Consider the following 24629-nt stretch of genomic DNA (forward strand, 5'->3'; position numbering starts at 1 on the left):
AACAAGTGTGAGAGAAAAGTACAAACAATTACCCGTGAAATAAAAAAAAAAAAAGAGTGAAGTGCGTTACCGCTATAGTGTGCCACTGAAGCCGAAAGGATAAGGATTCGTCTACACCACCCGAAAAGAAGTGCACGTCCTTTGGGAGCTACAGGCCCTGGCCTAAGCTTCACGCTACCCGAGCACCCTCGCCCTGAGCCCAGGTTCTCACACTGGCAATCAAGGGGAGGGGCTCATTCCTGAGCCTAAAAAGGGTCTGCCATCCCACCGACGGGCATGTGAAGGAAGACACCACATTGGATCTAAGCTGCCGAGTAGGGCGAGCTCCACCAACGGGCTCCCAAATAACCACACCGCCCGTCGCGACGACCAAGGGAGTCCTTGTGAAGGCTTCTTCTTATGTTCGAGGAGGGTCTGCAGTGCGTTGCCTTTTCCAGGTTCGGGAGGTTAAAGGATGTTGATCTCTACCCGAGGCCTACTGTTGTTGAGTTGATGGGTGTGCACTAGGGATGAACCTTTCCATTGTCATTTTCCTTTGAGTTAACATGTTGCCCTTTTCCTGTTCGGCTTTAACTTCAGAAGAATTTATAGACTCGACCTCCGCTTGTTCGGCTATTTGAACCATGGCACCAGCCTCCTCAACAGGTTTATGAACCGCACAACCTTGAAAACAATGTTGGTAGATGCGTCTCTCATAGGGACTAGTGACTCTGCTCTCATCAACTGAGGGCCGAGATCCCGGGCTTCGCCTAAGGTTAGGTCGGGAAGGAGGAAGTTTGGAAGGCGTACGTTTATGTAAGGTAGTAACGAGCTATCTACTAATAAAGCTTGCTCGAACGGTTGCCAAGTGGAATAGACTGGAGTGCAACTGAGTATCAAGTGGGACGCTTGGAGCTGCCCGTCAAAATTCACGAAGATTTCTAATCGGAGGACAAAGTTTAAGTCCCTTACGTGTATGGCTCTGATGTCCAGTTTGAATCTTTTACTGTCTACGTTAAAAAATAATAATAATAATAATAATAAAGAGAGAGAGAGAGAGAGAGAGAGAGAGAGAGAGAGAGAGAGAGAGAGAGAGAGAAGAACACAACAAATAAACAAATACATTTTAGACAGTAACAAGGATAAGTAAAATACAAGTATAGATAGTTAGTTATGCACAGTACCGACCAATGTCCAAGGGCGAGGTTGGGTAAGTGAGCTCGTCGGCATGCCAATTGCCACTCACCCAGACTTATTCTCCCATTGAATTCATATTAGAATCGGGCAAGCATGATATAAGCCATACCTGTACGTCCCTAACTTTCAGGTAATAATCTATCCTAATGTTACCACACAAACTATACATGATATTGATGTCGTGGTGATCTAGTTGCAATCCGTATAACTAGTTTTAACGGTTGACGCAACTCACTACTCGATAAAAATTGGGAGAGAGTTGGTCGGGACTCAACCCGTAAAACCTAAGTGTCCTAAGTATCAGAAGGTCCACGAGAAACTTGACCCCCCCTTCTAAGATGGCCATTAATGGGAAAAATACTACTTGAGGGCGCCGTTCAAGGGCAATGTTACCCTCATAGCAGTAAGCTACTTTTACATCCTCAGGAACCCCATAGGTTGCTCTAAAGTTAGTCAGGGACACCTCAGTGTTAAGAAGGTGAAAGTACCCCATTTTTGAATCTAGAATCAGAGAAGGAAAAAAATATATTGCAGGAATAAGTGTAAAGAGTGAGAGGATGGGTACCCCATTTTTGAAAGAAATCAGATAGTACCCCATGGTGAGAGTACCCCATTTTTGAAAGAGAAGAGGGATGGGTGCAGGAACTTACTGCAAGCTCTAGGAATTGGAAATCTTGGTTGAAAATCTATGATCGGAAGAAGTGTGCTCGACAGAGGATGAAATTCAGAGAGTAAGGGTGTAAAGAGTGAGAGGATGGGCCAAAAGGTACTAGTTATAAAGGGAATGCATTTAATGAGGAGAAGCAGGAAAAATCCTTTGAGCTTCTTTTTGTAACTCTCACATGTGTAGCCTCGATTCACGAACCGCCAAGCCATGATTATGCTCAAACTTGATAAGCCGTCATAGCGCTACTTTCAAGAGAGCATTAATAACCGTCATAGAGCTGCTCATTTAATGACTGACAGTTAAACTTCCGGAGGAGTCTTTGGCACCTATTTGGTTGTCCTTAATTCGCTCCTGGTAACCAAGCACGAATCAAGGGGAGGCTATTATAGGAGGTATGGCCTCGGGCCTAATGGGCCTCAGCTATTGTACGGGGTACGGCCTCAGGCCCAATGGGCCTCAGCCCGAACATTCTCAAGAATCAGAACTAGGCCCAAACCTCATAGTGAGTCCATATCTGTCCTAAATGCGTGATTGATAAGCCCATATCTGACCGTTCATTGTCTGTTTGGGATTGCGCATGCCCGGAATAACGTACCTCCCCTGTGGCTCTGTATTGCCTTGGGGAGTATCGTTGCCGGGCAATCTTTTCGAGGCAGAAATCAATTCCAAAGCCACTACCACCATTTCCAACGAGATAGATTCTATGTCAGGGATAATCACATCAGATCCCACCCATACAAGTGAGATCAGAATGTAATCATGAAACCCCCACAAATCTCAAGCTATAAATAGAAGAATTGTGTAAGGAAAGGGGGTTGGGAACTCTGGGAAGAAAGGGAAGAAGAGAGAGAAAGTGAATTAGGAGAGCTAAGGAATACTCGGGGTGGAACTACCCTTAGTAGGAAACGCTAGGCCCATTCAATAAATAAATTGTGAGCCCAATTCTGGGCCCGGTCTTTAAGCCAGAGTTTGGGTACCCACATATATATATATATATATAGATGTAATACATACCAAGTTTGTAATATGCTTTTCTTTGCACATTAAAAATTATATCCTTTGAGTTAACAAGTTGTAAATGGTAAACTATGAAGCACTCTTTGAGGTAGGTTAATGTAAAAATTAATAAATACTACTTACCACCTCAGTAAGTTATGAAAATATTATGAAAAATTTTGTGTTTATAACAACTCTATAGCAAACTCGATTTGAATAAATTCAATAATCAAATTAATTCAAAATTTTTAATTTTTGATGCTAAGTTCTTTTTTGTTGGGAAGATAAAAACAAAGGATAATTTTAGAAATCTGTATTTAAGTTTAACATAATTCATGCATGCCATAATTGATACGTTAATATAATATACTGCTAGACTCAACTCAAAACACTTGGTGAAATAGTGTCACCCTACGTTCAAGTGGAGGATAAACTATACTTGTATTTTCCATTATTATCATGCTCTTATTATTAAAGTAAAAGAATAAAAAAGTGGGGATAGTTTTTTACTCTTCTTCTCATTACCATTTTCTCTCATGTTTTTTCCTCAATTTGGAAAGGAAAGAAAAAATGATAGACCCAAGTAAAAAAGCCCCATCTTTCCTTTTCTTTTCTATCCCTTTTTTACTCCAACCAAACAATGAAAAATAACATTTTCTTTTCCCATTTCTTTCCCCCATTTTCTATCATCTTTCTCTTTAATTCCAGTCCATTGGCTAGGCAACAAGACATGTATAGCCTACAGTATTAAATCAATGACAAGGTTTTTCAATTCCTTTTTCATTTTTGGTTTAGAAATGGAAGTTAAACTGATAATAATAAGAAAACTTTGCTAATTTTTCAGCTACATCTCACAAAGGAGAAATCATGCACCTAGATTTGATTCCAGGAAAATTGAAGGTCCTTTGGGATGTATGGGGTATTGATACCCTAGTCATGGTGAGCATAGCGTTGCAAGTCATTCTCACTCTCCTTGGTAGCCGCAGAAGATACATCCCAGGACTTAAGATAAGATTCACAATTTGGTTTGCCTACTTGTTGTCAGGTTCAGTTGCAAAGGTTATTATAGGTAATCTCACCACAATAGAAATCAGTGACACTAAGAAACACGATGTCACCTTGGAACTAGAGGCACTGCTCGCACCCATTGTCTTGGTTCAAATTGGGAATCCGGATACCATTACTGCCTATTCAATAGAAGATAATAAACTTGGATTGAGGCAGTCACTTAACTTACTCTTCCAAGTGGGTGTGGTAGTGTATATCCTTGTTAGGTGTTGGACTAGTTCTTTGCTCTCCATCCTATATTTGCCAACATTTTTGGCCGGAGTAATCAAGTATGGAGAGTTGGCATGGGCTCTTAAGTCAGCATTGAGGAATTATGGTTTAACCATTGAAGAAATAAACCATGAAGAAAATGTTCCTAATTTATTTCGAAGGCTACCTAGGGACATTCCTGGTCTAGAATTAATCTTAAAGGCTTATTACCGCTTTAATTGCTTGAAGCCTCACCTTGAGAACTGGCTTTATAAGCCCTTATATGAATCTCTTCCATGGATGTCCATTGATGCATATTCAGCTGAGGATGTCTTCAGAATCACAGATTCTGAACTTGGCTTCATGTACGATGTGCTCTATACAAAGGCACCTGTAACATATACGTGGGCAGGTTATATTCTCCGTATCATCAGTTTTTTCAGTTTAGCATCAACTTTCTGTGCATTCACAATCATGTTCAAGACTGCCATTTTACATCATATGGATGCTGGCTTTACCTTCTTGGTACTAATTGCAGCTATCATTCTAGAGGTTTATCAAATCTTACTATTACCCTTTTCAGATTGGGCAATAATTGAAATAACTAAGCACCATGATATGCCAATTATGATGCCATTCTTGCGATTTCTAGTCCCAAGAGCAAATAAGTGGAAAAGATGGTCTAATTTATTGGGACAATTCAATTTGTTAAACTTCTGCCTTCATGATAAGCCACCGAAGTTCGATAGAATCCTCAAGTTTCGAGGCTTTGATATGGAGTACAAAAAGAGCAAGAGTAGGACCCGTGTGGAGTTGGCTAAAGGATTGAAAGAACTTATGGTGCAAGAGATGAAAGAGGTGGATGCAATGAGAGATTTAAAGCCCATCAGCCAAAGAGGTCAATGGGCACTTGAAAGGTATGGATGCCTCAATCATGAATTCAAACGGAGTGTTAAGAGAGATTTCGATAAGAGCATTAGCATATGGCACATTGCAACAGACATTTGCTACCATTCAGATGTTCAGAATGCCATTGCAAACTCTCAAATTGAAATGGGTAAATTGTTGTCAAACTATATGATGTATCTTCTTGCCATGCGTCCTCACATGTTATGCACTACTACATCAGATATAATATTCCAACATACCTACAGTACACTCTCGAAATTTTTAAGAACAAGACCATCAATAACAAGAGATGAAGGTGAAGCTTGTAGGATTTTGAGGACATAAGAACTTCCCAAGGAGTTAGACTTTGATAGAAATAAGGAAACTATGGTGACATCTAATTGGCATGTCTTAAAAGATGCACAGGGACTTGCTAGGAGTTTGATGAGCAGGGAGAACAGATGGCATATCATTAGCAGTGTGTGGGTGGAGATGTTGTGCTATGCAGCAAGTAATTGCCCAATGGATTTCCATGCTGAACAGCTAAGGCGAGGTGGGGGATTGATCACTCATGTTTGGCTTCTCCTAGCCCACAAGACAGACAAGTTTTATACCAGTGACTAATGCATTTTTTTTTTCAATGTATTTGTTTGTTCTACATGTTCTGAGGCATTTTAGCTGTAATATCTAAATGTAATCCAATTATTATGTGAAAAGTTTGAAGGGATATATCATCTCCAACAAATCCTGCTCTCATGTTAGGATGAAACTAGCTTCCTTCAAATGTGGTTAGAGAGCTAGAGTTAATTATGATGGTAATACTTTAAAACTTTTATTGGTTTCTATCCTTTACTGTTTGTTTGGCTTGGCAACTGGAAAGACATTACAATTCTTAAAACTGAATATATAGTTATATATGAGTAAAACTTAACTACAGTACTTAAGTGCTATTTTCCCTCTTAGGATTTAGTCATGTGGTTATATTTTATTAAAAATGAACTTCTATTTATGAGAAAAAACCTGTATGGCTAAATCTTAAAAGATGAACATAAAGAAGAGCACGTAAGTACTATACTTAAATTTTGTCCATCACATATATATTGTTAAATTGTGGCTATTTAGAAATAAAATATTAAATTTTGACAACATTAAACAAGGGTAAAAAAAACATACCCCTATTTGTTCAAAAAGCTCTAATACATTTGAAAAGTAGGATTTAGATGTCCAACAACTAAAGCAACAGATTAATTGTTCAAGTTATGATTTTATCCAAACAAATAGCTCAAGCAAGTATTTCAACCACTGGAGCAATTGGTCAAGTTACAATTCAGTCCAAACAAATACTTCAAATAAGTAATTGATCAAAGTTACAATCTAGTGCTTCAACCACAGTTTCCAATCACCTAATCTAAAAGCAATAAAATTAAATCAATGAACAACATACAAATTTGTAAATATATAAATAAAATAAAATAAATAAATAAAAACTAATAAAGAACATCTTCAAGGAAAAAAAACACTTTGAAAAATCCACCCCCGTCGAAATTTATAAAAGAAAAAGTTATAATAACCTACTTACAAAACTCTTGCCGTTGGACTCTCTATGTAAAGACAGTGTTTTGGTTTATTCAGTCCTCCTTTCATTGGCTACAATTAATTCTAAGGATCTTGGATTTCCACTTTCCATTAGTTGCTAGTATTTTAATGTGCATTAAACTTTCCCTTAAAAAAAAAAAATATATATATATATATGCATTATACTTTCAATTTTTTTTGAGAAACCATTAAACTTTCATTTGATTCAATCTCTGGTTCAAGAAACCAGCATACCTTTATTCTTTTTTGCAAAATGCACGCTTTCATTCTTTCGAGCCAAGACTAATTAAATAGGTTTAAGCATGCCATGCAAGTTGCTACTTGCTACTTTGGGCAAAAGTAATGTCCGACCAACCCAAAAATAATCACTTGCATGTGACACGTCACCTTAACTATCTTTTTCTCTTTTGAACGGTTTCTTTTATTTTGTTTTGATTTTGAAATATTAAATCTGGAAACAAATTGTTTTACTTCTTTTTTTCGTAATTGCTGTGTTAATTGTTTTGTTTGGTCCATAATAAAAATGGTATTAATGATTGATGTGACAAATTGGAATTAGTTTAGGTGTGTAATGCACTTTCACTAGAACCGCCATTGATACTAATTTTATTGCACACTAATTACAATCAACGATCTTAGTAGTTGTGTAAAATCTTGTGATATTTTTGGGTACATGAGGGGAAAAAAAGAAATAAATAAAAGACAAGAAAGCAGAGTTTTTCATTTTCACGTGGGCTAAACTAAAAAGCTATTGTAGATCTCTTGCATGGTAGATTCACAAAGGACTCCTAAGAAGAAAGCCAAGCTTAAGGCCCATATAAAGTTTCACGTGAGCGGGGCACAAGGAAAAGGGAATAAAGCAAAGGGTCCAATACTATGATACCATAGATACAAGCATCCCAAAGCACTATTACAAGGTAAGAATAATTGGTTCCCCAAACTCCATTTTAAAAGTGAATAATTGGTACCATATAAATAAAGGTCATTAATACTTAATAGAGATCACTTAGTTAATGAGCAACCCTCATAGGCTATCAAAGATAAGAAAATCATCCTCCAACTCGAGCAAAACTTTGTAGAAAAGAAGAAAACAATCTCCTCCCCTTTTGGTTCTTTGATTCACATTTTCTATTAGCACTACTGGAGGTGAAGGAGACACTTCCTTCACACCAATCCTCATTGGCAATCGATCAAAAACCTCATTTTTTTTCCATTTCTTTTTTCTGATTACTGTATGCTTCACTATTACGTTCGATCTTGCTGGAGTTAGGAACCCGGTCGCTCAGGTACGTTACATGCAATATTTTAACTTCTTTTTCAAGTTTATGTCATTTTTAAAATTTAAAAAAAAAAAAAAATCAATAGTTAAATCAATAGGGAAGAGAAGATTTGAACCCTAGTTCTCCTTATAAAGAAAACAGACAATAACCACAAGCCCACAATAGTTACGAAAGACTTTTAAGTTAACATCTCTATGACTAAATATACTTGTAGGAAGTGTTGTTTATAGTTTATATGTTATATTTTTTACCTTTTTACATATTCAAATGTAACTCAATAGTATATGATACGACTCATCAACAACGCTCAAACTCTATCATTTATCTCAAAAAAAAAAAAAAAAAAAAAACCTCTATCATATATTCCATACATTATATAATATGATGGATTTTACATAATATATTGGATTTCATATTAATAGAATAAGGATTTAATAGATGTGCAAGTTCTATTACCTTATGATTTATTTATTCTTTTCTTTCTGTTTAAATTGTTGATCGGAAGGTTGTCTCAAGATATGCTATACTTGAAAGCTAATTAAAGTGCATTTGGATGTGCCTTGTTAATTACTTATGTTCTAAAAGTGTGATAGATAAGATTGGGTTAAAATTAAAAGGAAACAAAAAAATGGGTATAGAAACCTGTCAAAATTAGCTCAAAAACCCAAATAAGTTGATTTTTTTTACTAACTAAGTCACTAAATACACATGCATTTGCCATTAATGGTTTTTTCTTTTAACTTATTTGCTTATGTCCAATTTTTAAATTTTTTTTTATGTATAATTATACTTTCATCAATTTTCAGTAAATAAGAAAATAAGTTTTTAACAAAAAAAAATTGCATCCACAAATTTTTTTTGTATATAAAATATTGAGGATTGGGATTGTAATAAATTTTGTATCACCTATCACATCTTCTATATGCATATTAATTTCGTATCCTTTATCTTATGCATGCATGCATGTTCGTAAATTGATATCTACCTACCTCAATATAGCAAGGTAGGCATGCAATGAACGTAGAATTGCTCCAGATGCCTTTGTAGGAAAAAAAAAAAAGTAATTCTTAGATGTGCATGTATGTTTACACAAGCTATACATATGGAACATAGAACTTCTTTCAATAATTCAATTCATGATGTGTTCATGTGTATTATTTAAACAATTCATATAACTTTTTAAATAAGTCATGTAACAAAAAGTACATGTAGATAGCCTTATCAATAGTAGAAAATTGTATAAAATTTCTCTAAATCACAGTTGGGAGATAAACTTTTTTGAATCTACTGAGATTCCAGAATTCCAGATTCACTCATCTAACAAGAGGGATATCAATTACAAATCTGATTTGAGAACCATTTTGTTCTTCCTTTTCGGCCTAAGCTAGCTACCATGTGAACTGTAATGTAAACTGTTGCATTATATTCCTCATGCTACTTGATTTCGATTTGTAGGTTCTTTTTGATCTGTTCTGTTTTTGTGTTTGGACTACTCGTTTTTTTGGTTTTTTTGAAGATTCCCATTTCGTTTTCAACAGTGACTATTGTCATTGGGCTAAACGAATCAGTTTGTCTTTTCATATTGGTAAGGTTTCGAAAAAGAATTCCATGTGCGGAATCATCGGACCTAGAGATGTCTGTCTCTGGCCATACATTCCTTTCCTTCTGTTTTGAGTCATGACCAAATCTTTATTGCCAGCTCTTTTCGTATCCTAGAAACTTGTTTTTCCGTCCATTCAATTCGATTAAGATCTGGATTGATTAAAATACTCGTTACTCTTAAACCATTTTATGTTTTGTGTTTAGATGAAATCTCCTATAAATAATTTTTTAAGATAAAAAGGACATAAGTAAAAGCATGAATTCTATGAAAATCTTGGAGTTGAACCGAATTCAAAGTGAGTTATATATTTTATAAGTACTTAGGAATCATTTTGGTCTTAGCTAATTAATACCGATTTTCACCCCTGCATTACCCTATCCAGGTAAATATTGTATATGACTATTCCACATGAAATTGATGGATTTGCCAAAGTCAAGTACCATAGGGTTAAGTTTATTGCTCAACATAGAGGTTTATATACATTTGTAGAAGATTAATTATTGTTGTACACACTGAGTTATACATTGTTGTATACACTCCAGCTGAATCGTGTTTTGACTTGTGAAATGGTGAAATTGTATTTTGAAAATGAAAGGATGAACGTCTAATTAACGTAGTTTCAAAATATATATGTTTATGTTGCAGCTGCATTCTAAACTTTGGCAAAAGGAGAAATGTTGATCTTAGACTTGCTTCCAGGAGAATTGGAGGAACTATGGAATGCGTGGGGTATGATTACGCTAGCCTTAGTGAGCTTTACTTTGCAAATTGTGCTCACTCTCTTAGGCAGCCGCAGAAGGTACATCCCTGGAATCCAAATAAGATTTACAGTTTGGTTTGCCTACTTGTTGTCTGGTTCTGTAGTGAAAATTATCATGGGTAAGCTCACTACAATTGAGGTCATAGACACTGAGAAACAAAATATCACTATTGAACTAATGGCACTGTTGGCACCATTGCTCTTAGTCCAAATTGGAAACCCGGACACTATTACTGCCTACTCTATTGAAGATAATAGATTGGGGTTAAGGCAGTTACTTAGCCTCCTTTTCCAAGTGGGTATTGTAGTTTATATCCTCATCAGGTGCTGGACTAATTCTCCACTCTCATTTCTATACCTGCCAACGTTTTTGGCTGGAATAATCAAGTATGGAGAGTCAGTTTGGGCTCTCAAGTCAGCACTACGGAACTCTGGTCTAACCACTGCTGATCTTGCCCAAGAAGAGAATGCTCTTTCTTTATTCAAAAAGCTATCAGAGGACGTTCCCGATCTAGAATTGATCTTAAAGGCCTATTACCGGTTTAATTGCTTGAAGCCTCACCTTGAGAACTGGCTTTACCAGCCATTTTATGAATCTCTTTCATGGATGTCTATAGATGCATATTCAGCTGAGGATGTCTTCCGAATCACTGATTCTGAACTTGGCTTCATGTATGACGCGCTCTATACAAAGGCTCCTATTATATATACTTGGATAGGTTGCATTCTTCGTATCATAAGTTTATTTAGTTTAGCTTTCACATTATTTGGATTCACAATCTTATTCAAAGAGGGCTTCATAAGTCATACAGATGCCGGGTTTACCTATTCAATGCTAATTGGAGCCATCATTCTAGAGGTTTATCAGATCATCATATTGCCTTTCTCAGATTGGGCGATAATTGAAATGATTAAGCACTATGACATGCCATTCGTGATGCCTTGCTTGCGAGTTCTAGCTCCACGGTCATATAAGTGGAAAAGATGGTCTAATTCACTCGCACAATTCAATTTGGTAGACTTCTGCCTCCGTGATGAGCAATTCAAGTTCGGTGGAATCCTCAAGTTTCATGGAATGGACATGAAGATTAGAAAGTGCAAAAGTAAAACTCGAGTGGACTTCCCCAAAGAATTGAAAGAACTGATGGTCCCAGAGATGAAAGAGATTGATATAGAGAGAGGGTTAAAGCCCATCACTCAAAGAGGTCAATGGGCACTTCAAAGGTATGGATGCCTCGACCATGATTTTAAATGGAGTATTAAGAGAGATTTCGACAAGAGCATCACCATTTGGCACATTGCAACAGATATCTGCTATCGTTCAGATAATGCTCAATATGATACTACAAACACCCAAATTGAAATGTGCAAATTGCTGTCTAACTACATGATGTATCTTCTGGCAATACGCCCTCACATGTTATGCAGCACCACTGCAAAAATCATATTCGAACATACTTCCACTAAACTCTCGACATTTTTAAGAGCAAGGCCATCAAAAATAAAAGATGAATATGAAGCCTGCAGGATTTTGAGGACAGAAGAACTTCGCAAGGAGTCAGAAGCCAATAGAAAGAACGAAACTATGGTCACGTCAAAATGGCACGTGCTAAGGGATGCACAAAGATTAGCTAGGAATTTGTTGGACAGGGAGAACAGATGGCTGATCATAAGTAGTGTGTGGATGGAGATGTTGTGTTATGCAGCGAGTAATTGCCCTGTTGATCACCATTCAGAACAACTTAGGCGAGGTGGGGGATTGATCACCCATGTCTGGCTTCTCTTAGCCCACAAGACAGATAAATTCAGTACAAGTGACTGATATATACCATTGAATTCAGAGTATCAAAAAATTATTTCTTTCAAATAAAATTCAAGTTCTGTCAAGGGATATTTCTACAATAAATGCTTATCCCTTGTTGGCTTCTATAAGAGGTTTCCTTTGATGGTGGTCTCAGGTGTGGGCTAGAGTCATGTGTAATTTATGGATGGTAATACACTGTTTTTATTTTAAGTGATTCTTCTAGTTTTTTATTTTTTATTTTTTTTTTATTGTAGAGGAGTCTTGAAACAAAGGCATACGAATAACATTGATGAAGTCATTGCCAACAATATTTACTACAATGGCATGGAGTCATAAGAATTAATTGATCTTTTTTCTTTCGTACAGACTACAGACATCTTTAGGAAACCATCAAAATGCCTAGCACACTTCTACTTTCATTCTGAACTATTTGTTGGAAGTTTTCCATATGATCCGTATATAATTATAATAGAAAAAATTAAAATTAAAAAACTATATTGATCCTAGTGAAGCTAAGTAATGGATTATTTGTCACTTATTCCCAAATTAACACCATCACAATAATAATTACCACAATCCAATGCGATATATATATATATATATATATCTTTTACAGATTTTGGTGAAAGTGGAAAACTTTTGAAGAATTCTTCAAGAGAAAAATCACTTTGAGGGAATCCAACCTTACAAGAAAATTTTCTACTATAGAAGATATAGATAGTTGTTACAAATTTGTTTATACTTATAGAAACATACTAGACATTAGGGGCATTTAGTTTGCTATGATGTGCCCTTTATGTAATGCACATTACGATGATGTAACATTAATATTTTTGGTTTATTTTATTTTTTTCTAACATTACCATAATTCAAAATTTACAAAATATATCACATCATCTTAATCTCATTATCTTCCTAAATAATGTAATATCATATTCTTGTATTGAAATTACATTAATATAAAATTACAAAAACGTAATATTACACCTGACTTCTAGACTAACCAACGTTTTGTAACCCCAGCACATTACTTATTTACGTTAGCCGGTTAGGTCCATAAATGTAGGTTGGAAAATTGTAACAAAAAGTTTGTCTTGTATGTGCTTGAAAGTCTATTCGAAGTCCAGGATTCAAGCCCAAACCAGCTCAAAGCAAAAGGAAGTAATTGGAATCTAGACACTTAGGCCCAATAAGCTATCCAAACTCAAAAATTTTTGAGCTCAATTTGCTAGAGTATAAAATGATTAATTACAAACGATTTAAAGTCTGTTTGGATACCATTTATTTTACTGAAAACTGAAAATATTGTAACAAAATAATTTTTGAATGTGTGAATAGTATTGTAGGACCCAGTTTTAAAGGTTTTTTTTTTAAATAAAGTACATGTGAATCCCGTGAACAGTGTACGAGACACACTAGAAAAGTAAAAAAAACACTAATGCACATTCTCATTTAAAAAAAAAAAAAAAGAAAAAAGGCTAAAACATCGCTCACCATCAATCAAAGAAGATCAGAAGAACTAGTGATCAAGTTGAAGCTACTGCAATCAACATAGATGTGCTACTGTGCAAATCTTCCATAGGGTTCTCGAAGTCACAAATGAATTATGTAAATTAATTCATCGGAGTTGGAGCTGCGAGTGGTCATGGGTCACATTAATAAGTATTTATTGGAGGTAGCTTTAGACTTATAAGGTTAATTTTATTGTACAAACTTTGATTTTACTAATGGATCTATTTCCTTAAAAGTTTGACAGTAAACCGCCGAAGTATTTTTCCTATTAGAGTTTTCACTTCATAACCATATTAATTGTATTTTTTACTTTTTGCACTTGTCTATTTAGTAATATTGGTTTGCAACGATATTTAAACAAAGAATAATACTATAGATACAAACTATTTTACAATATTTTTACAAATTGCTGATGTAACTTTAGTATTTTCTAAATAGTTATTGCAAGTAAAAATATGATGTTAGTGATAGACTCATATTAAAACTAGTAAGAATTTGTCATATCAGCAGTTTGTAAAAATATTATAAAATAATTTGTGTTTGTAGCATCACTCTTTAACCAAAACTAAATATCAATATCATAATTAATTTGGTATATCATTTTAAACATATGTTTTCAGTTTTTAAATAACATATATTTTCATACGCTTTTTTACTAACACGTATTTCTAAAAAAACTGAAAAATGTTGTTTAAACACACGAACTAAGCTACCCTAACTTGAATTGGCTTAAATTTGCTAAACTGTTGGCAATCAGGGTCTAAATTCCATGCATACATCTGTGGCGAGATTTTCATTAAATATATTGAATACGTGTCTAGACATTTTTTCAAACACCTTACAAACATACAACTGGGAAAGCCAAAGTGAACAAACAAACAAGACATGAATCACACAGATACAAATACATAGCCTTATAATGTCAACCAAATTTGTGGGAAAATGTAAAGAATGTGAAGGGAAATTCATTATATAAAAAAAAAAAGCTTCAGAAAAATTGGCATTACTGGATGAAAAAGGAAAGCAAAATTGATCTGTTCTGATTGATTTATAATCAAACGGTGGCTGATTGGTTTAAAAAAAAAAAATTATATTTAAATCCCAACGTACAAGAGTGCAGGAGTTGGGAATTGGGACCCATCAACAGGACTACTCTCTCGAATAATTCAGCACCCACCAACACCAACCCATCTGACCTGCCAGGGGGCACTCTCGTAAATAACACCATTACCGTAATTTTCACTTTCCCCTCCTCTCTGCAACTACAAAATTTTCACTTTTCCCGCCCAAACTCCTCTCTCTCTCTCTCTCTCTCTCTTTCTCTCGCTATACATAGTGAGAGAAAGAGAGAGAGAGGGAAATAATGTTCTCTTCACAAAAATGCCAGACCTTGGAAACCTCTCCCTCTCGTCTTCTCTCGCTCTGACTAACCTCAAGCTAGTTCCTGACCCAGACCCACCCAAAACCCTAGACCAAGAACCCTGCCATTGGGACCAAAGGTTGCGATTCCCGATTCTTCACAAAGGGGAGGTCAGCGATGTCAATGGTAATGGAAATGGAATTAGGGTTTTGAAGCGGAGCCGGGGCTCGTTGGACCGGCCTAAGAAGGCCAACAACGGGAAGAGCTTGGAGGACCATGTGAAAGCTTGGGCTCTGAGTAAGATGGAGTTAGGGGTTCCCGAATCGCATTGCTCGCTTCCTTTCCTCGTTGGAGCTCCCAAAATGGTACCTACATTTTTACTCACTTTTGAGAAATTGAGGAGAAGTTTTTGAATTTTGAGAATTGAGAAAAAATTTGATCTTTTTTGGTACAGTAATTTGGGAATTGTTTTTAGTGTAATTTAATTTGTATGTGGTTTAAAGCAATTTTATTGAAATGAATGTTAGTTCATAAGAATGTTTTAGGGACAATTCTAGTTCTTCAAGATCGGGAGCTTTTCCGCTTTAAGCTTTAACTAGTTCATCAATTATAATTTAGAACAAGTCTACTAGCATCAAACATAGTCCCCACTTTGTTGAGTGATGATTCATACACTAGGTTTCTTCTAATGTGAGGAGCATGAAGAGCAAATTTCAAAGCTAGAGGATTGCCAGAAGTTAATTTCAAGAGTATTTTTCTCTGCCCTGCAAGTAATGTAGTATGAGCGTCTTCTAGATTGGTGCTCGGTCCATCTATGACTTCCTTATAATTGAGGAATAGCTTTTTGCTAGAACAAATATGTCTGGTGGCCTTTTGTCCATCTTCTGTTCAATTATGTTAACTGTATTTACTTCAGAGGCAACTACAGCTATCACCTCAGATTCTGTTAGATTAGCTTGAGACTTGGGTGATTAAATTTGAAGCTTGTCCAATCTTTCCAACAGTTTTCAAGCGTAGGTGGAGCTGAATTTTTTTTTTATATTTGTATTAAATTTGAAGCATTTTCAACGTAATGAACTTGTTTGAAAGGCGTATTTTCGTATTTTTTGTTCATGGACTTGTTAGTGATTTTTAGTGAGAATTGTGACTCCAACATGATGCTTTGTAATGCATTCTTGTCATTTGATACTTCCCCATTTTGTTCCTCTCTTGTTGGCATCCATTTCAGGTTGAATGTCTTGTTTGTCATAATTATATCTACCCTGAGGAGGGGGTGTTATGCTCTGTTCGTGGTTGTCAAGGACTCTACCACATACAATGTGCAAAGGAAAAGCTTCAGGTCTCAAATCTGAAAAAATTCAAGTGCCCACAACATGTAAGGTCTCATCAAACCCAATAGTAGTTTCTTTTTTCTTGATTTTTGGATGTATAAATCACTGAACTGTGTTAATTTGCTTCAATGTAACAATAATAGACACACACACACAAAATGTCATAATTTATGCTTGTATACAGCAAACAAGCTGGCTATTAATTTGTATTTTGAAGCTGCCTTGCATATTTTTGTGCTTTATTGATTTTGATACACCTTCAGTAGTTGGTCCACTTATTATTGAAATTCTGTCTAGGCTGTTGATACACACATAATAGCTGGTCTTTTTTAAAATGTGGATCACATCAAATTCTTACTATATTGAAATGGAAAGGCATACCAAGACTTCTTTTGGTTCTTACTATTCCTTGCATTTTGTTAATTTGATTAGATGTAACAAGGTTGCATGCACACTTTATCTTATATTATGCCTCTACATAATAAAAAATCTTGCTTTTGTTCTATACGTTGAAGGTGCTTTGTATATTTTTGTGCTTTATAGATTTAATACAACCCTTCTTATATTTGCAATTTTGCACTACTTATTATTGAATTTTATATAGGCTATTGAAATGTGGGTTTCCTTGGTTCTTTTTTGCTGTTGTAAGAAATCCTTCATTTAATGTTTCTTTACTTATGAACCCCCCCCCCCCCCCCAAAACCCCCTTTTTTAAAAAAAAAAAAAGAAAAAAAAAAAAAAGAGAAAAATACTTTCATTTAATGCCATGATGTGCTTCTATTATATTGTTTGGTGTCTTATCTGCCGTCAAATGTCAGCTTTATTATCATTTTATCTCTCATTTTATTTTGGAGGTAACTGTGGTAATTATTTTCAAATCTAGTCATCTCTTAAGTCTTAACTTTTAGGAGAAATTAAGAGCCCTTATTTATTACTTCAGAATGTCTCTTTTTTCATATCTGTTTTATAATACTATTATTTTTGAATTTTTTTGTCATTTTCTGAATCACAAATTTTTTTTTTTTTTTTTAGATGGTTAAATTGACACCTTTTTTGCCCCTGTTGATTGATATATGTTAATTTTTTTTTTCCTGTCAGAATAATGAATATCTAGATATTCTTATTGATTATTATACTTCTACTTGTAAAGGTGCTAATGTGTTTTCCATCTTTCGATGAGCAGGCCTGCTTCATTTGCAAACAGAAGTTACATTGGCGGTGTGTGCGGTGTCCAATAGCATCGCATGATAAGTGTGCACCATGGCCAGACCAAGTAAGGCATTTTGAAAGCCAACCAGGGAAAGCTGTTTGCTGGAGGCATCCTAGTGATTGGCAACTAGATATGAAGGTCAAATTTTCCTTTCCTTTGTCAATTTGGTTTCATTACTATTATTACCTTTTTGAAATATCTATTATAAGGGTTTTGTCGTTGCCTATTTAGTAATATTGATAAATGCTTGTGATATCAATGCAATCCACATGAGGAGCATTCTTTTATTATATTATATTCTATACCTTTTCTATTGACTCATTGTACCATGATTGTGTCTTGATTAACAAAAATTCATTAGTCAATTTTTATTAGTATTACATGTCTAGTTTTGAGTTTGTATAATTAATGTGAGGAAGCAACATTAGACAAGAAATAATTTCTAAATGTTCTCTTGTGAAGGCCTTTTTTGTGTGTTGTGTGGGCATGTGTTGAGTCCATGTCTAGTGTTTAATGGGTAGATCTTAACTATATAATGATTGCGAGAAACAATAATTGTAACTTGATGTGGCTAGTGCTTTTCTTGAGCTGTGAGAAATGGTATCTAAGGACCTTGATAAGGACATTAGGGATATAGGTGGAGGATATTTTGATACCTAAATTGGATATGAGTGTGAGTTGCGTGGGCATGTCAATTCCCACATCGAGCGTGTACTAGTTTAATTTGGGTTATATAAGCAATTATGAGGAATTCTAATTGTAACTTGGCTAGTCCTTTTGGTATATGGAGCAGATGTGGATAGTGTTTCCATCAGGTCACGACACACATGACTGCCAATCTTGTCATGTATGCATGGACAAAAACACACTGAAGCAAGTTGTCTTTGCAAATGGATCAATGGGTGTTAAATTTGTTATCTTGTGCTCTACTGGCCTTTATTTTCACCAAGGGGCCTCCCGTTCACCAATCTTTAAATTGCATCATTCCAATCTGCTTGTAGCACCCACCAACAATTTGAGGGGGAATGATAAAGAGTCAAATCTTAACCATGATTGATGCCTTCCATGCATTGGAGGAAATCATACCTTAATTATGATTCTTACCCATGATTGATGTGTTCAACTTGCATATTATTGTCAATGAATGTAAATTCACACTCTATATACAATTGTAAAGTCAAAGCTTAGCGGCTCAATCTAATATAAATATAACATTACAGCCCTAACAAGGAAACTCTTCCCAAATTACATTTATTAATTGCTCATGAATCAACATGTACATCTTTTAAGTTCTTTTTTTGGTGGGGGGTGGGGGGGGGGGTGTTATTTAAATCCCCATTGGACTACAAATCAGAGTTAGCCCTTGTAGCACCCACCAACAGTTTGTGGGGGAATTGTAAAGAGTCAAATCTCATTTGTAACGCTGTATTCTAGAATAATGGAATAAAAAATAACCTGCCAAAGGGAGTTTAGGAACATAGGGGTCAATAAAAGAAGTTTCTGGGGGAGCTGAAGAGGTTGGATGTGAAGGAGGGGGTACATGGGCTCACTGAGGAGGAGAAATGCTGAAGGAATAAAGTGCCATGGTAGTTACAAACTTGTACATTTATGAGAACCCTTTGAATCCCACTTGTAGGTTTCTAGAGGTTGCAACTTCCCCAATATTCTCCATAGAGTGCTGAACTGTGATCTATGGACTTCTCAATATGTTATCTTGTCATTTCTCTTTAAACCTATTTAACTAGTTAACTGATACATTAAGTTGCTGTTCTTGTGGGGCTCTTTGATTTACAATCTAGAGTGCTTTAAATACTTTTGTGGTTTATCAAAGAGAAAAAGATGATTTTGGGGTTGAGTTATACAGATTGAATTTTATTCAACTATCTCTCTGTATTTTAAATTTTCATTGAAGTTTTATTTCTTCATTCAAATTTTTCATTGATTAGGCTGGCTGACAAGACTGATATATTTGTTGAATGAGCAGCATGCAGCTTGGACAAGTGACATAAAGGTAAAATTCATGAGGAATCTGTTAATATAATTGTTTGAACTTATATAATGTAATCATATGTTACATGAATGCCCTGAAACTATGTACCCATGTCAGACATGACAATTCTTGGTTATGGGTATGGACATGGGATATGCTGGGCCTGCCTGCTGTCCCACGGTGATGTTATAGATGTGCCATAGAAACGAAGAGAGTAACATTCAGGATCCTATGAATCTAGAAGATTTTTTTTCCCAATATGTTGCAAGGATGAATATTTTATAATAAGAATAATTTTGTTGCACGCAACTGTGTTTGCATGAATAATTTATTCTATTGTGACATAGAAATGAAAAAAATTGAATCTTTTGGTATTGATTTGTCTCCTTTTGGTTAGAAATTGAAAGTGTGTATCAAAAAAAGAAAAAGAAATTGAAAGTGGAGGCACTCAATATCAGAAGCAAGTTAACACCCAACACAATCACCCCATGTAAATGTAATTTTGAGAAATGCTTTAGGAAATTTGCATATTTTCCTACCTTTAAAGTCTAAACCTAGAAATTACTATGCTTTGTCTGTGAGTTCAGTAGAGGAGTTATGTACTTGTACTTTGGGTGTTAGTGTTTGTTGTTTATGGTTTACCTTGTCAGGATGGCCTCTAGTCTCGGCCCTTACCAAATCAAAGAATGAACAAAATGGAAGTAGAGGGAACATAAATCTTAATATGACTTATTGAATCAGCAAATTTTTTCGACTTATACCTGTAACTTTATAGAGAAGCAAAGAAAGTCCTAAATGTTCTATTGCATATAAAGCTATAGATATTTGTTTAGTCATCATCATATACCAGTGTCTAACTCTCTTTCTCCCCAAAAAGATAATGAAACTCTTCAAATTTCAGGAAGTTTTTGGTCGCTTGCCTCTGCCTTATACAAATGAGGAGTTCAATGTTGACTCAATATGGAAAGACATGGAAAATAAAGTGGAGCCGCCCCCCTATATGCACATCAGGCGCAGTATCCTATTCTGATATGTTCTATATTGGATTAGTTATATTTTCTCTGCACCATCATTGTATCAATCATTTAAGCAGATCATTGCATATTTGTTAAAAAATTTATTGAGCAACTTCTTGGTGAAACAGTGAATGTTGCTCCAATTTGGCAGGTTATTTTTTATTCCATTATTCTAGAATTCAATGTTTATAACTACCATGGCACTGGCCTCAACTGAAAATAGATATCTACCTAGTTAAGAAGAAGCGTGATGTTGCTGATGATGATATTGGATGCACAAATTGCAGTTCTATGTGCTCTGAGGATTGTGTCTGCAGGTCACTTTCGTTTCCCCTTTTTTGGGAGGGTGTGCCCCACATGCTCTCACTCCCCCCCCCCCCCCCCCCACCCCCCCTTCTTTTCTCTATTAAAGTGGGGGAGAGAGATATTATCCATGGGCATGTACTAGAGTATAGGGGTTTGATTCTCTTAATTATGGAATTGATTGGACATAAGGTTGGGGTAAACAGAGAAATCATTTCTTCATTTGAAAAATGAAACGCTAAAAGAATAGCTCATATTCAGACCAAGCTATCATGTTTCCTCAGTTTGATAATTTTCTCTATGAAATGTAATTGGTTAGTTTTTGGTGGATAAACCACAAAATTTTTCCTGCACAAATTGCAATTTGCCAAGAGCCATGTAGCTCAAGTGGTTGACACCTCCTAGTGTTTCTAAAGGAGACATCTAGGGTTCAACTTCCCCCTCCCCCAATTATCGAATTGTCAAAAAAAAAAAAAAATTTCCCTGTGCAGCAGTGGCACTACTTTCTCTCCTACCTCCTTCAATTAAATTCTTTATTAACTACATTGCTATTCATCTGAGTAGCAATGTTATAGATACTCTAGCTGCTTTAGCATTTTTGTTTGTATTGCTTAATAGGGTTCAATGCATAAGCTGCTCTAAGGCATGTCGATGCTCAGAAAATTGCACAAACCGGCCATTTCGCAATGAGAAAAAGATCAACATCATCAAGGTGAAAATTTTGAATTCAGGAGTGCATGAAGTTTTTTTTTTTTTTTTTTTTTTTAACCTCAAACTTGTATTGTTCTAGGAGAAATTATAAAGGATTTTTTTTTTAAAAAAAAAAAAATTATTTGATTTCTCTGTTGATGTAGTTCTTGGTTTCAAGTTTACTAACCATTTAATGGTTATCTTCCTCTCAGACAACGCTTTGTGGTTGGGGAGTAGAGGCAGCGGAAAAAATTAATAAAGGCGATTTTATTATTGAGTACATTGGAGAAGGTAGTCTGTTTTATTTGAATTTAGCTCATACTGTCACAAGCCTACAATATTTTTTTTAAAAAAAAAAATTGGTTTTTCACCTTTTGTTCTGTTGCTTTGGCTTTATTTTCATGAATAAGAATCTCACATTTCAAGCATTGCCTCTGTTACTCATGCCTTGTGATGCCAATCTTATTTTTTATTTTTCGCTTTTCTTGGGTGTATATATGATTATCAGGTCACTAGATCCTGCCTACTTGCTTGGAAAGTTTGTCATTTTGTAATCATAATTAGGTAGGAGGATTTGGAAGTTTATTCAAATTGTTGTGTATGTGTGTTAAAACATGAGCCTTCGAAGCAACTTCTTGTTGCTGCAGCTGTGTGCTCATATAAATCATAATTGCTTTGCTTCTATAGGAGATTTCATTTGACTTTTCTTGGGGTTGCTAGTGAAAATGACAAAATACTTTTCTTTGTAAAATAGAGTGTGGTGTCATTCTTGTGAAATTAAACATATTTTTCAAGCTTTTTGTACTAGTTAAGTTGTTGATTTTCTGTTTCAGTCATTGATGATGCTCAGTGTGAGAAAAGACTTTGGGACATGAAATACAGAGGTGCACATAATTTTTACATGTGTGAAATTCGAAAAGACTTCACAATTGATGCAACTTTCAAGGGGAATGCTTCTCGCTTTCTAAACCATAGTTGTGATCCCAACTGTGTTCTGGAAAAGTGGTTAGTATGATTAGTTTAGTGACTGTTATGTCCTTTCCGGTTTCTAATTGATATTTTCCCTTCCAGGCAAGTCGAGGGGGAAGTACGCGTTGGTGTTTTTGCTGCTCGGTCAATCAAGATTGGAGAGGCGTTAACGTATGATTACAGGTATATCTGGTTGTACCTTGTACTTATGCTTTACTTTGTTTATATAAACCCATGTTTTATGTTGCTGGTCCTTTATTAGTACAAAAAAATAAACAATCAAAACCAGTCATACATATGGATGAAAATACAAAGTATTTGATATGTGCTTATATTTCGATTACTGTGTTTTCAACTTAATTCTAACCTGCACATTTTTGTGTTAGATTTTTTTGAAATATTCGACCATATTTCAAATTTAACAGGGGACCCTGTCAAATTTCGTCTAGGCTTGCCTGAGTTTTATTGGTTGAAATCAACACAACTATATTGTGGTCACTTATGCTCCTTGATATTTCTTTCTTCTTTTTGTGTGTTTGGGGTTTGGAAGTAGGAGGGGTGGAGTGATGGAACTTGTTTAGATGAGTCATAGTGCATCATATTTAATCTGCTGAGCATTTACAATTACACCATAGAGGCTCCCATGTTCAAATCTGCATAACCATTTGTAGTGGTCATGCATTCCATGTCTTCTGACAATGGCACCAGATTTCTGTGCTTCATCAAATTATACAAATGATGATGTACATTATACAAATTATGAACAAAAACTAAATCAGTAAATACAGAAATGTGGATGTGATGTGGTGGAAGTTTGCTGCACCTAATAAGAGGTTCTGTGGACTTTTACGTGTTGGACTGTCAATTTGTATCATAATTTAAACCATTTGTGTCAGGGTTTTCAGTGGCTTAGATGAAGAGATATCAGATTTCATTTAGACAATTTTAGTTGGAATAGGCTCTTTTTTTATCTTTTCTTTTTTGCTAACATGAGTGTCTAGATCTCTTCGAGCATCTAACTATGTTCCCTGATGTGTGTAGTCCCTTCGTTCCACAAACACTAAGTAATTATAGGAAAGTATTCCTCAAACCTACTTATATCTCCTTGTCTTATCATTCCAATGTGTTTAATTCTGTCATGTCCTCAACAAAAGTCCACCTATTTGTCTTGCATACAATGAATTTAAAAGCGTTGCTTTATGATCTCTCTGGTTTTGCCATAGCTGTCTTTCTCTCCGGAATCAGTGCCACTTTATCTGTAAAATAATTGTAATGAAGTTTTGCATGTGAACAATCTCTAAATTCTTAAAAGGGGTGATTGATTATTAAGAAATTGGGTTCATTATCGTGACTGGCACCATTAACTAATTATCGGCATGAAATTTGCTTGTGAGCAATCTCCTATTTTGTTTTCTAAGGTTTCTTTCTAAGATACAAGAATATTATCTATAGAAAAATGGGAGAACCCCTCCAGGCATCCCATAGCTGGTGGTTCAAATTAGTACACCTTGACTGAGAATTATATAAAGCAACAGGTCCTTGTTTTACTGATTTTTATGGCTACTACAAGTTTCTAGCATATAATTTGTTAAGAGTCAGGACCTGTGAGTTGCAAAAGAATGAGAAGTTATATGGTTTTTGGCATTGTAGATTTGTGCAATTTGGACCTGAGGTGAAGTGCCACTGTGGAGCTCCAAGTTGTCAAGGCTATCTTGGGACCAAAAGAAAGATTGGTAAAGTGGATATTTGCTGGGGAACAAAACGGAAGAGAACATCAACTTCTTGCTTAACTATCATAGCAGTATGATTTGTATTGACAAATGTTATAGGTGGGATAGTCATGTCATATATCACTTCCCATAAAATGTGGTCAAATAAAAAAACTAAAGAAAAAGAAAAGGAAAAAGAAGGGGAGTAGAAAGTAGTCTCTTGTCATTGTTTTACAACCATTCAATCTATTACATCCTCTCCAGATTGATTTTTTTTTGTTGTTGTTGTTGTTGTTGTAACATCTAATTCCCCTATTCCCAGAATTTTTCTTCTATAGACTTGTAAGTGTAACATTGTGAGTCAGTCAGGTAAAACAAATTCTGAAAGAATGTCAGATTGGTTGGAATTATAGTTTTCGAGGATTGTTAAACATGGTATAATTATTTAATTGAAATATTGAGAAATATGAGATGTTCGGGTTAGTCTATTGTGCAAGAGTTTATTTATTTTT

General features: G+C 35.3%; 3 protein-coding genes across 3 annotated transcripts; all 3 read left to right on the forward strand.

Moving 5' to 3' along the window:
* The first annotated feature begins 3706 nt into the window (after positions 1-3706).
* LOC112009407 (uncharacterized) lies at positions 3707-5329 on the forward strand. Its single transcript, XM_024041740.2, has one exon. It carries the CDS (start codon positions 3707-3709, stop codon positions 5327-5329), a length of 1623 nt encoding a protein of 540 aa, XP_023897508.2.
* Positions 5330-10137: 4808 nt separating this feature from the next.
* Positions 10138-12045, forward strand: LOC112009408 (uncharacterized). Its single transcript, XM_024041741.2, has one exon. The coding sequence runs from the start codon at positions 10138-10140 to the stop codon at positions 12043-12045; it is 1908 nt and encodes a 635-aa protein (XP_023897509.2).
* A 2631-nt stretch (positions 12046-14676) lies between these two features.
* On the forward strand, positions 14677-24534 carry LOC112009409 (histone-lysine N-methyltransferase ASHR3). The gene is made up of 11 exons (XM_065766943.1): positions 14677-15264; positions 16128-16274; positions 17414-17578; positions 19425-19451; positions 20332-20446; positions 20670-20763; positions 21368-21461; positions 21652-21730; positions 22273-22444; positions 22511-22591; positions 24059-24534. The coding sequence occupies exons 1-11, from the start codon at positions 14920-14922 to the stop codon at positions 24213-24215; spliced, it is 1476 nt and encodes a 491-aa protein (XP_065623015.1). The 5' UTR covers positions 14677-14919; the 3' UTR covers positions 24216-24534.
* The last annotated feature ends 95 nt before the right edge of the window (positions 24535-24629 follow it).

The sequence above is a fragment of the Quercus suber genome, unplaced genomic scaffold, assembly GCF_002906115.3.
Source record: "Quercus suber isolate HL8 unplaced genomic scaffold, Cork oak 2.0 scaffold_759, whole genome shotgun sequence".
Lineage (NCBI taxonomy): Eukaryota > Viridiplantae > Streptophyta > Magnoliopsida > Fagales > Fagaceae > Quercus > Quercus suber.

Excerpts from the sequence above, each read along its gene's own strand:
- LOC112009407 (XM_024041740.2), top strand. The coding sequence starts at position 3,707 with ATGCACCTAGATTTGATTCCAGGAAAATTGAAGGTCCTTTGGGATGTA.
- LOC112009408 (XM_024041741.2), top strand. The coding sequence starts at position 10,138 with ATGTTGATCTTAGACTTGCTTCCAGGAGAATTGGAGGAACTATGGAAT.
- LOC112009409 (XM_065766943.1), top strand. The coding sequence starts at position 14,920 with ATGCCAGACCTTGGAAACCTCTCCCTCTCGTCTTCTCTCGCTCTGACT. Across the intron at positions 22,445-22,510 it reads AACTGTGTTCTGGAAAAGTG|GCAAGTCGAGGGGGAAGTAC; the intron begins GTTAGTATGATT and ends TTTCCCTTCCAG. Across the intron at positions 22,592-24,058 it reads GCGTTAACGTATGATTACAG|ATTTGTGCAATTTGGACCTG; the intron begins GTATATCTGGTT and ends TTGGCATTGTAG.